General features: G+C 34.7%; 2 protein-coding genes across 2 annotated transcripts; one reads left to right on the top strand and one right to left on the bottom strand.

Moving 5' to 3' along the window:
• On the bottom strand, nucleotides 1-3274 carry LOC113469468. Its single transcript, XM_026827212.1, has 3 exons — nucleotides 2961-3274; nucleotides 2216-2301; nucleotides 1-251 (listed from the first exon to the last, which is right to left on the bottom strand). The coding sequence occupies exons 1-3, from the start codon at nucleotides 3272-3274 to the stop codon at nucleotides 1-3; spliced, it is 651 nt and encodes a 216-aa protein (XP_026683013.1).
• Nucleotides 3275-4880: 1606 nt separating this feature from the next.
• LOC103514169 (protein vav) lies at nucleotides 4881-12577 on the top strand. Its single transcript, XM_026827213.1, has 10 exons — nucleotides 4881-5174; nucleotides 5559-5624; nucleotides 6011-6122; nucleotides 9363-9527; nucleotides 9742-9945; nucleotides 10343-10462; nucleotides 10703-10819; nucleotides 11297-11667; nucleotides 11812-11929; nucleotides 12473-12577. The coding sequence occupies exons 1-10, from the start codon at nucleotides 4945-4947 to the stop codon at nucleotides 12575-12577; spliced, it is 1608 nt and encodes a 535-aa protein (XP_026683014.1). The 5' UTR covers nucleotides 4881-4944.
• The last annotated feature ends 216 nt before the right edge of the window (nucleotides 12578-12793 follow it).

The raw sequence follows: 12793 nt of genomic DNA on the forward strand, positions 1-12793 counted from the left end.
TTAAAATTGATCGCAAGTCTGAAGGCGTGGAGATAGTGAAACACTTGAACAAGCTATGAAAAACGGTTGAGTGTTGAAATTTTTCCTATTTTTGAGTGGTCTGCTTCGAAGCCAGGCACAATTCAATGTTTTGCTCATTGCCTTTGTTTGGTATGCTTCTACTGAGGCTGGTAACTCAATCAGTCTGATTCGAATTTGATTTTGATATTTATTCTGTGTGCCGTCGTCCAAGTTTGAACTGTCTTCATTGTCTGAAATTGGAGGTTGGAAATTTGGTATGAACTATGGATAAGACAAAGTAAATGCAAGTGTAATAAGTAGGCTAGGAGCTTTAATGTTAGTTACATAGAAGCATCTCCACCAATATCAGTAAGAGATGTAGAAGTAGAAATAATAGACAAAGGCTTTAGTCCACCTGTCTTCTTAAGCAATTGCAGTCAGGAAAAATTAACATCATACACACCACAGGCATGTAGAGGTAAAATGTAAGTAATAATAATTTTCATAAGACCTTAAAATATGAGACATTTTGAATCTGATCTTAGAAACATAAATGAGGTACATTTATCGTATATTTCAACATAATTAAACCATGTTAATATACACGTTCGAGGTTGGAGTCATGTTAGAGAAGTACCCATAATATAGCAAATTATGAAAAACTTACTATTGAATGCAGAATATTGTTTCCTTGGTGACATCAAAATACTCATTAATGGTTGGAAGATCAGAGTTTCTGTATCAGAAACCTCTTTACAACGTACCTACAACTAAAAATAAATTTTGTACTTTTGAGCACTCGAGGGAAATACCAAAATCAGTTTTGATTATTTATCTTGTTTCCCAACACCCCAAACAAATTACCTACATACTCGTACTGTAGGTATTGAAATGAAAATCAAAATTGTTGTTTTTAATGTATGTGGAAAAAATCAATATTCTAACAATCATTCTTTTTCAGCAAAAGTTTTTATCAAACTTGAAGATTTTGAAGGACATGTCATGCATAGCATATCAGCAAACTCTACAGAATTGTTCTTTCAGGAAACACGAGTAGGTAGAGTACCGAGCTACATACTAGTGTAGCAATATCACAATCAGTGAAAAACCTGACGGTAATAAATTATATACTATGCACATTGCATATTCATTGAAATCAAGGCGCACATAATCACACAATCGCTGGGAGTACAGACATCTCCACCAATCTCACTTTGTTTGTTGGTGGAGATGGTTGTTTTCCCACTGTTAGATCCTTACCCTCTGCTAGTAGTAAACGGGACAAAGAAAGTTCAAAATACTCCAGTGCACAGCATGTGACTGAAGTTGTTTAATTTTGACTCCATTCAACACTGCCAATATCAATCGGGAAAGTAAGAGAATATTTTTCATTTGAATATCCGATTTATTGGTGGAGATGGTTGTTTTCCCACTGTTAGATCCTTACTCTTCGCTAGTAGTAAACGGGACAAAGAAAGTTCAAAATACTCCAGTGCACAGCGTGTGACTGAAGTTGTTTAATTTTGACTCCATTCAACACTGCCAATATCAATCGGGAAAGTAAGAGAATATTTTTCATTTGAATATCCGTGTTATTAATGTGATGAAAAAGTCCATTATTATTTTACACAAAGACTGCGATACATTGTGTGTGCCAGGCACTGGTATTGCTAATCTTCTGTGTAAGTCTATCAGGTCTTCTTGTACACGTTAACACTACAGTAATAGTGCTTATTAAACTACTCGAATAGGACTGAAAAGTTCCTTTACAGCAACAGTAAAGTTGGGTTCTCAAATAAAATTTCAATGACGATTCCAGAGTAAGTAGCACCTCTTTTGCTGTTTTTAAGGACTTCAATGTTCGTTTTGGATCGAGACGTAGACTTAATCCCGTAAGCCGTCCAAACACTAACGTTGCTTCATTTCTGTGTCCAACTAAACCTGGAACTATGTAACGTGACATTTCCTCTCACAGTTTTCCAATAGCTGTATCGATAAAGCTGACGAAATGGGGCCACACACTGGAAAACATTCCTTGTGCTAGTTTTTTTTCCTCTCTAGATTGCCTCTTATTATAATTTGCGTGATGTCACGAACATAAATGAGGTACATTTATCGTATATTTCAACATAAATAAACCATGTTAATATACACGTTCGAGGTTGGAGTCATGTTAGAGAACTACCCATAATATAGCAAATTATGAAAAACTTACTATTGAATGCAGAATATTGTTTCCTTGGTGACATCAAAATACTCATTAATGGTTGAACTTGTGCCCCCAATGTTCTGCCGGTCGATCTGCAAATAGTAAACCCACAGTTATATTATGGTGGGCAAATTAGAATGACATTCATACCCTTCTCTTAAGAGGATAATTTTGACTAATTTATATAATATGCATTGCAAATTTGCCATATTTCTACCAGGCATCTAGAAAAATAGGTACCTACCTAATACCTATCTACAAAAACGCATTAATTTTTGGTCAACAATGATACCTCGAAATAAATGAAAGTGGGTAGGTACCATTTCCGAGAGATCTTCACTAAACACACCATATGTAATTTATTACAGAATCGGCTAAAACAAAGTCATTTTGTGATTATTGGTTGTAAGTAAAGGACAGAGATTTGGTTTTTAGTTCTAGGTACACAACAAATAAATCTTTGAGCTTTTGTAGTTTGTACAAACCAAATATTAAATGATTTTACCACTTTGCTCTAATAAGTGATTTATGGTTTAAAAAAAGGTTTCAAATTTTTACATTGTAAATATTCAAAGCTCATTGTACCTAAACTTCTGGACCGAATCGTATTTTTGTGTGTAGATTTTTATGATCTTCTTTCTCTTTAACATTGCCTCGATTTGTTTTTAGGTACCTAAAATTCAAACGCCAAAATAATAATATTGGTTTCTTTTCTCAGAGATATATTATTTGAATACCTCCAAATACTTACTCTTTCAACAAGTTATCCGTGGATTCACTGATTTTCTTCTTCTTTCTATTCTTTTTCTTCTTGCCATACCTTTGAGATCTCTGACTTTGCAGAAGGCTCGCGCTTTCACTGCTTTGAGTAGATTCAATCGATTCTTCTTTCACCAACTGATTACGATTGTCTCTTCGTGGTACCTCTTTATGACAATGAAAGTAATTGTTGTTGGAATTTGTTTTTGACCGATCTGTTAGGTATATTTTCGACACCGTCACTTCTGGTGGAGGTTGAAACGACGAGATAAACGATGTTTGGAATTTGATTGAAGGCATCACCATTTTGTGGCGAAAGCTATAGAATTATATCCTCTGTATGATTATTTAATTGACTAGGTATTATTTATTTACCATCCAGATGAGCACTCACAATAGAAAATATTTCTCATTCATACCTAATACCTATTATTATAATTTAGTGTAAATATTACAAAGAGGTGAAAAGTTCGGATTTTATGCAATTTACTCTCTATTTATAAAACAATATTGTTTTCTAACATCAATGAGGTATTTAGTAACTGGCTGTCGGACAGAATAGTATTATTTTTATATGTTAATCCACTTATAAAGTTATTTAGTATAAATTTATTGGTATGCATATGTAGTAGGAAAAGTGTTTTGATTTTTTATTTCAAATGCAAGAGTAACGTGGTTGTCGGACAGATTAGTATTATTTTTATATATTAATCCACTTATAAAGTTATTTAGTATAAATTTATTGGTATGCATATGTAGTAGGAAAAGTGTTTTGATTTTTTATTTCAAATGCAAGTATTGATTTCTGGAATGGACTTTGATCGGAATCATACACACCTATAGGTATTTTTTTTCGTCCCCCATTTTTGTAATTGTTTAGAGTAGAATTACGGGAGGTGTGTTCATTTTAGATATTATGGTTATAAAGCGTCTTCACAATGGTCGATCAGTGTCGATCGACATTGATTGAAATACGTTCACACCATGACCTTTTTAAAAACACGAAATTCTTTTGATCTCACAGCCAACCTCAGTGATGTAGTGGTTAACACGGTGGACTTTCAAGCTGGTTCTCAATTATTGGCTGACTGTACTCCTTAACTAATACCAGCCCGTCCAAATACCAACTACGGACGGTGTTGCTTCTTCAGGGTGCGTCAAGAACTGGTATATTCCACTCCATATAGCTGCTATCTACCTGGCTATGCAATTTATATGATGTAACAACTAGCCTACATTGTATGGATTTCCTACCTGGATTAAGAAGAACCCCTTAACGGACCAAGCCGTAAATATACGGCATTCCGTTTTTCTTCTAAACGGCCCATGACGTATTTATACGTTTTCTGTTTTTTCCCATTTCAATGTAATTTGTGACGGATATGTACAGTGTACAATGGTGGAATCTTTTCAAGCGCTTTCTAAAGAAGTCAATAGAGTGCGTGGCATGTTTTGATTTTTTCCATGTCTCCAGTGTTGCCTTTTTTTATCATCAATTAAGTACTGAGCAACGTAAATATGTACGTCGGTGGGAATTTCAAAAAGTTGTTTTGTTTACCTTGTGTTAATGTGATTTTAGTGCTAAAATAAAAAACAGAAATGAGCAAAAATATGGGTTAGGAAAGTCAAATTCAAAAGAGTAAAAAGTTTTAGACTCAGAATTGACCATACTTTGATGACAAATTAAAAAAAAAATTGGGTCATTTGGGATGATTTTGTTGAAAAAAAACTGGTCCCTTAAGGGGTTAAATATTCAAGTTACCTAAGTATTATGTTCAAGTTACCAAGTATGTTTATTAATGACAAGTACTTATGTACTTAACTGTATGTGAATGACTGAACCAATATGCAATGGTTTTCATCAACCAGTTAGATCTAACAGGTTGATATTGAACCTGGACAAATAATCAGTTATTCTATGCAAGTCCGGAAGTTACTTTTCATCAAGTAACTCTTGTGAAGGGGTAAACATTTTAATGAGTTTAACAATCACATTCAATACCCAAAATCATTTCCAATTGTTTCAGTTTTTATGCCTAAGGAACATCCGAATCTTCATCCAAATTTGCAGAAACTACTTTGACATTGCCGAGAATGATTTGTTTGAACCATCCATGCTGTTTGACTTCGGTGACTTTTTCAAAGTCCTTCACACATTATCAAAACTGTCATTATGTCCCAAAGTTCAGAAGCAAAAAAACATCAAGTGAGTGAAAAGTGAAACTATAGCCACATTACTTAATTTTATATAAAATCACTAAGCATCTGGGCACATATAATTTATTAATAAAAAAATATTATACTTACTTAGGCATTAAAGTGATTCTTTAGTTTATTGATGAATTTTTTGACACCAAATGCATGGCCATAGTAGTGGTCGAAATATATCAACTTGTCTGTCCTTTTATCTATAGTCTTGTTTTTTAACGTCCATTAGATAGGGGACAGTCCGTAATCCACTCCAGTCAAGTGAAGACCATGTCCAGAAATATGTATACTATCACAAATTTTAGATTGACATCAATTGCTACACATGTGCATACATACAAGACAATTTTGTGATATTAATTTATTTCTTCCTATTTTACAGGGGCTTCTCAATCAATCCACCTAGAACTCTATCTCAAGAGGATATTTATAAAAGTCTGAATACAAAGTAAGTGTGAATCAATATATCCTTTCAAACTTACATAGGATAATGTATATTTATCAATTCAATTGATGCTTTGAGTCCATGTTCCCTTTTCATTTACGCCATCAAAATAAGACTATTGCATTGTGTATGTGGAAAATAAATGTGGTACCTATACAAGATGTAGACAAATGTGGGCATGGCACATGTAGGTTATGGATAACATCACTCACTTTCCTTTGCACCTCAGAGGAACTGATTTAAGGGTGAAAGAGCATTTGAACCAAATTTTAAGCTGGAAAAGATATAGGTTTATTAGTTTCTGCATATTCAGTCTTGACATGTGCTATGGATTTCTAATATTAAACCTCAATACTTAATATTATCATTGTTTCTTTCATGCTGCAAAGTATTGGCTTTGTCGAGCCAAAATGGATGCAGTTCACGATTAAGAGTCCTCAAATCAGAGACACTGATGAAACTGTGTATGAAGACTTGTGCTATGTTAAAATTCCCATGCAGGTTAATAAATTCAACCTCATTATATTCTGTGTTGTAATTGTATAATTTGGAAAGTTGAGGCATGTGATTAGTGTTGTCCCCTGTTAGTTTTTCTCATTAGAACTGTATTTTCCTTTTGGGAACTAAAATGATTTTTCTTTTTCAAGATGGTGTATTCCCAAACCTTGCTGTTCAATGGTTGGGAATGTGTCATCTTGGATTTCTTACCACATCATATAGTTTCTAGTGGTTAAACTAATTCCTGTATTTGCCTTTATTAAAAGAGGGGAAAGAGCTTTAGATGAGGGGAAATTGTATTGTTTTGTACAATGCTTATGGTACCTGAGATCAATCAATGTGATTTCTCAATTATTTAGCCTTAAGATACCATGTTTGTTTTGTCTCAGTTTCTGAAAGGAAGTATTACAAGTAAGTTTTTCATTCCTGTTGGTATTATTGTGATTTGTTATGGATGAGCAGAATCTATTTGCCTTTATTAAAAGAGGGGAAAGAGCTTTAGATGAGGGGAAATTGTCTCAGTTTCTGAAAGGAAGTATTACAAGTAAGTTTTTCATTCCTGTTGGTATTATTGTGATTTGTTATGGATGAGCAGAATCAAAAGAGTGAAGGGTAGAATTGATCTCATAAGAATTATAACTTAGGACGTGTGTTTAGATTGATGATTTGATGAATCATAATAGCAGAAAAAAGAACCACGTGTACCTACATAGTTCTGATAAAGTATATTTAGATGCTAAAGAAAATATCCTGCGGCTATATATCAATTAATGAACCAGTTCCCTGTGGATCACTGAAGTTAAGCAACATCCAAAATGTTTGGTATCTGAATAGGTTTGGAACTCCCTTTCTGGCTAATTTGGTCTGCCTTCTCAGGATAATGAATAGGTAGTAGAAATTTCAGGGGGAGGGGGGGGGGAAAGATAGGGGATGTAAATGATCTTAGGTGTTAAATTTTACTGTAGAAAATTTTAAGATGAAGTTTGTATTTCTTACATTATTACTATGATTCACATTTCTGCTTAGAATTGATCTCATAAGAATTATAACTTAGGACGTGTGATAGGGGATGTAAATGATCTTAGGTGTTAAATTTTACTGTAGAAAATTTTAGATTTTCTTGTAGAATATTATATCTTAGCTACTGTAATGTTTTTCTTAGACTTGGTGCCGAATTCACTACCCACATAGGTACTTCTTCAATTTGAGTTTTTAGATGTTTTTCTTCATCTTTCTCAATTTATGTTGCATGATTTGTGTATTTAAAGGAAAAACTAGAAAATTTTAGATTTTCTTGTACAATATTATATCTTAGCTACTGTAATGTTTTTCTTAGACTTGGTGCCGAATTCACTACCCACGTAGGTACTTCTTCAATTTGAGTTTTTAGATGTTTTTCTTCATCTTTCTCAATTTATGTTGCATGATTTGTGTATTTAAAGGAAAAACTTCAAGTAGATACTTAATGTATTGGTGTTGTACTTTCCATTGTGTTATTTATTTTTTATCCTCGGGGTCATTTCCTAAAAATTGATTTAAAATACGATTTGAAGGGTCTAATGTACTTTTTTAACTTCTCAATTCTTACTTTTCACGTACATACATTTTATGTTCAAACTCTTTATTTACATTTAGGTATGAAATCGTTATCATTTCTGTTGTATTTCAGCGTTCAGGTGTATCTCATATTTCGTTGGAATGTTGCATGTTCTATGTAGATATTACTCGGTTTATTACTCTGCTGAGTGCAGTTTTGTTTAGGTATTGGTGATTATTATTTGATTACGCCATTAGCCAGGTAGGCTGGAGTTACTAGGTACGAAACTCTGAAGTTAAGAACCATTGAATGTTGTAAGTATCTGGATGAGTGACCGACTGCTCATCACGTATCATGTGCTTCTGACTATTTCAGGGTGCACTCAGCCTCGTGAGGGTAATTGTGGTTTTGCGAGTCAAAGTGGAGCCAATAAGTTTAAAAAATTGGAGGTGTTTGTTTCCTGGGTATTTCTGAAGGATAATTTAGCAATTTAGGACAATTTAGCAAATTACTTTACTATTTAGTCAGAAAATATTCTGTTTGTTTCCTGGGTATTTCTGAAGGATAATTTAGCAATTTAGGACAATTTAGCAAATTACTTTACTATTTAGTCAGAAAATATTCTGAATTAATCAGGGTTTCAAAATCCGTTGGTAGATTAATTTTCAGAATAAGGTATTGTTTTAACTACCTATAGTTCAGCCTTCATAACATTATTAATCTACGCTAGTTATTCTTTTCTTTTTGTCGCGTTTGCTTCTTTTAATGCTTTTTTTCTGATTCATTTGTTTTCTTGTCCATGTTTTGTACCATACTGATTTTGTTTTGCATGTTGCTTAGTGACGAAGTGTTAATGTTACCACCAAGATGTCCCGTTGGAACAGAATATGAACATAGGAGCTACGATCTTCATGTACGAAACGAAGAAATCTATCAAGACTTGTGTTCTAAAAAGTTTTCTAAAAAGTTACACGTTCATCAGGTACAGTTATTGTTTAAAGTTTTCATTTTATTATTAATTTTATTTTTTTAACCTTTAAGGGTACTAATTTAATTATTGGAGAAAAGAATCGAGGTGCGAAAGTGAGGTCCGAAAAATCATGCCTTAGGCCAGCCACTCACAATCAGGTAGACCTGATTTAGAAGAAAATGCCATGAACCTGAGCTGTTTCCTCCTCAGTCGACACAAACTTCAGCTATTCAGCTGAATTTTTAACCTTTAGGGTACTAATTTAATTATTGGAGAAAAGAATCGAGGTGCGAAAGTGAGGTCCGAAAAATCATGCCTTAGGTAGACCTGATTTAGAAGAAAATGCCATGAACCTGAGCTGTTTCCTCCTCAGTCGACACAAACTTCAGCTATTCAGCTGAACTTTTAGACGAGGAGGATTCAGCTCTATGTTTAGTGTGCTTGTGAGAGAATTGGTATAGAAAAAAAAAATAAATAATAAAAATACCTACCTCTACCTGTTAGGTATACCTGATAAGCACACACACTATTAGGTGCACCTGTCGTCAGGTCTACCTGATGCTGAGTGGCTTAGAATGCTGAGTGGCCTTAGAATGGAATGTTAGGATCAGTGAACATTTTGAGCCCTTGCAGCAAGAAAATAGATTTCTCTCTCCTATTGTTATTATTATTATTTATTTATTGTCTTATTTGCTGAAATGTTCTAATGGCCATGTTTCGCCCCCCCCCCCATCAGCTTTCCACCGTCACCACCGAGAAGAAGGAGTATGTTATCAATGAACTCATAGAAACGGAGAAGAATTACGTGGAAGTATTGGCCACACTGAAGCGGTGTTTCATGATGCCGCTAGAACGATACATAAGGCCGGAAGACTTCAAGATTGTCTTCAGTGGAATCTCGGTAAGTCGTCGGATATTCCTTAAAAAGTTGGTAACTTTTAAGGGTATACACAACACTTGTTAAAAAAACTTAAAATCAATAGGGGATCATTTTCCCCTATGCATGTTCCTTGTAAGAGATTTTGGTCATAAATCTGGGTGTAAGATTTTTTTTCTCACTGAGGAATTGAAATAAGAATATTAAAACGAACAATTTTCCTTTTTTACCCCAACAGGAATTGTACGAAATTCACCTGGGGTTTCATAGTCAACTGAGAAAAGTCATTATTCCTGAGAGTCCCATAAAACTGAGTGAAGTTTTCATCGCCTGGAAAGAGAAGTTCCTCATCTACGGAGACTACTGTGCAAATCTCATCGTAGCCCAGCAAAAAATTCAAGATCTGTGTAGTCGAAATGAAGCCATTAACCAAGCCGTCATTGTAAGTTGATTTTTTTTTTTATCTTAAATGGAGAACAAAATCCACTAGTATTCCAGTAAAATTCGACTACTGTTCCAGTAAAATCATAGAACTTACTCATCTTAAATGGAGAACAAAATCCACTAGTATTCCAGTAAAATTCGACTACTGTTCCAGTAAAATCATAGAACTTACTCGGAAAAAGGTCCCATGGTGACCGAACGAGCCCAAAACCGAACCAGCTTTTATTTGTTTTGAATACTTGCACCAAATTTAATCTTAATGGGATCCGGGATCAAGATCTATGGCTTAGCGTAAGAGAAAAACACACAAACTAAATGTAAAATCATTGAGTTAAAGCTTAGAACTCACTACTTCATAGGTACTTAAAATCTATAATACTTAATTCTCGTTTCAGAAATGTCAAGAAGTAGCCAATAACAACAAATTTAAATTAAGAGATATAATGTCCGTACCCATGCAAAGGATTTTGAAATACCATCTGCTCCTTGAAAAACTCATTGATGAAACCCAAAAAGTAAGTAAAGTCGGTATCAATTATACAGTCAACCAAATCATGAAATTTATTATTTGTCGTAAAGTAGAGCCTTTTAAATGCCTATTTTGCTATCAATGCCCTTTTTACACTTTTAATGCCGCCATTGCATTGGTTGCTTCTCGATGAAAGTAGCTACTTCCCACTAGACCATGGAGGCTACTTAGTTTTGTACTAGTTTTAATGAAATTTAGAATAACTCATATCGGTTGATCATTACAGAGTCATGAAGAATATAGAGATCTAGAAAAGGCTCTGGAAGCTATGGTGGACGTAGCACAGTACATCAATGAAGTGAAGAGGGACAGTGACACGTTGCAAATCATGAGAGATATTCAGGTAAAACAAACAGCTTGGTTTTTGTATATTATTCTATTATATTATATATTATTCTTATTTATATTATAGGTATCTCATGACGTTGTACTATGCATAATTTTGTTCTCTGTACAATTAAATAAATAAAAAATAAATTGCCTGCCTTGGTGGGTTTGATCCCAGCCAAGGCATTCGTAGAATCCATCCTTTAGGGCTGCCCACCCCCACACCTAAGCCTCAGATTTGGGCCTTTTGTGTATGCAGCCAAGGCATGGAATTTTATCCGCATTTATTTGAGAATTTGACCACATTATAATGGAGGTCTAAGGGTTAGGAAATTGAGTCAGAGCATATTTTGTAAGATTAAGTGCAAACAAACTCGGTTGTCTAATTCAATTTCAATTAAATTTTGACTTATATTTTAGTTATCAAACTCGTTTATCTAAATCTAATTCATTTCAATATTGACTTAGATTTTTACTTATATATTTTTCTCAGGCCAGTATATCTGACATGGGCATGAAAGTGAACCACGATCTGAAGGAGTACGGCAAACTGCTGAAAGATGGCGATCTCAAGGTCAAATCTCACCTGGACCACAAGGTCAAAGTCCGATACATTTTCATCTTCGATCAAGTCATTCTAATGTGCAAGACGGTCCGAGGTGATATGTACAGTTTCAAGGAGCTCCTCTATTTGAAGGATTATACCCTGGAAGATAACACCAGCAAGAGGATGACCCCTCGGGATGCGCGATGGACGTTCCAGTGGACTTTGGTGAATAAGTCGGGGAATAGTCCCAACTATACGATATACGCGAGGACTGAGGCTCTCAAACAGAAATGGGTCAAAGCTATTGAAGACGCGTTGTAAGTTTTTTTAGTTAATTATACAGATATTAAACAAACGTTACGTTATAAACCTTGACTGTAAAATGAAACATCTAAGATTCTAAGTATAAACTCGTAGAGTCCAAACGAACTTGAATAATTTTAAACCTCTTTTTTTTGTAGAGATAATATCGAGCCTGCATCATTCAAGAATACGGATCACAAATTTCAAATGCACAGTTTCGAGAAACCCACCACCTGTGCTTACTGTGCCAAATTCCTGAAAGGACGAATATTCCAGGTAAGATTACACTGTGATTTCTCAATTTCTTTAGCCTTAAGGTCGCGGGTTCGATTTCCTTTCAAGGCGAACTCCTAGTCATATAAGGTTCGTCCTTGGAATGGGTGGCTTTCTCCTATTCTGACCTTCTCGTTTCGCTTTCGGGACGATAAGACCTCAGTAGTTAGTTCCCCTCTTAAAAAATTGATAATAATAATCGCCCACCTCTGAGTGGTCAAGACCCTTCCAAGGCGAACTCCTAGTCATATAAGGTTCGTCCTTGGAATGGGTGGCTTTCTCCTATTCTGACCTTCTTCTCTTTTCGCTTTCGGGACGATAAGACCTCAGTAGTTAGTTCCCCTCTTAAAAAATTGATAATAATAATCGCCCACCTCTGAGTGGTCAAGAGCACTCTCAACCTGGAGGTGCTGGGTTCGAATCCCGGCCAGGGCGGAAATTTTCCAGTTAATGGATAGGTGTGGATGTAAGAAGAGCTTCCAAGGTTCATTTTTTTTATAATAAAAATAACCAAATATCTCAATCATCATTTTCTTCCCCCCTCAGGGTTACCGCTGTGACGAGTGCTACCTGGCGTGTCACAAGCATACTTTCGCTTTGAAAAAGTGCAATTTCTGTATACACTTATGCTTACAATACCATGCAATTTAACATGATTTTAAACAGTACTTGAGCATCGAATGTACAATAATCGGCAATTTAGTAGTAATTTACAAAATACCTAGTTTAACAACGTACCCACCTGAGAAAAGAAAATTTCAAAATTAGAACAATCTTTTAAATTGAATTTTTAGAATTAGGTTCTTTTTCTAGAATAGGATCTGTTTGGAAAATGAAAACTACCTCTGTTTTGTTATCCGAAAAATC

This window comes from Diaphorina citri, unplaced genomic scaffold (genome assembly GCF_000475195.1).
Source record: "Diaphorina citri unplaced genomic scaffold, Diaci psyllid genome assembly version 1.1 scaffold1096, whole genome shotgun sequence".
Classification (NCBI taxonomy): domain Eukaryota; kingdom Metazoa; phylum Arthropoda; class Insecta; order Hemiptera; family Psyllidae; genus Diaphorina; species Diaphorina citri.

Bases quoted from the DNA above. Each gene is read 5' to 3' on its own strand.
- LOC113469468 (XM_026827212.1), bottom strand. From the start codon at position 3,274: ATGGTGATGCCTTCAATCAAATTCCAAACATCGTTTATCTCGTCGTTT. The intron at 2,302-2,960 runs GTAAGTATTTGG...TACTATTTGCAG, and splicing joins ACGGATAACTTGTTGAAAGA to ATCGACCGGCAGAACATTGG. The intron at 252-2,215 runs GTAAGTTTTTCA...CTCCAATTTCAG, and splicing joins ACAATATTCTGCATTCAATA to ACAATGAAGACAGTTCAAAC.
- LOC103514169 (XM_026827213.1), top strand. From the start codon at position 4,945: ATGAGTTTAACAATCACATTCAATACCCAAAATCATTTCCAATTGTTT. The intron at 5,175-5,558 runs GTGAGTGAAAAG...CCTATTTTACAG, and splicing joins CAGAAGCAAAAAAACATCAA to GGGCTTCTCAATCAATCCAC. The intron at 9,946-10,342 runs GTAAGTTGATTT...TTCTCGTTTCAG, and splicing joins CCATTAACCAAGCCGTCATT to AAATGTCAAGAAGTAGCCAA.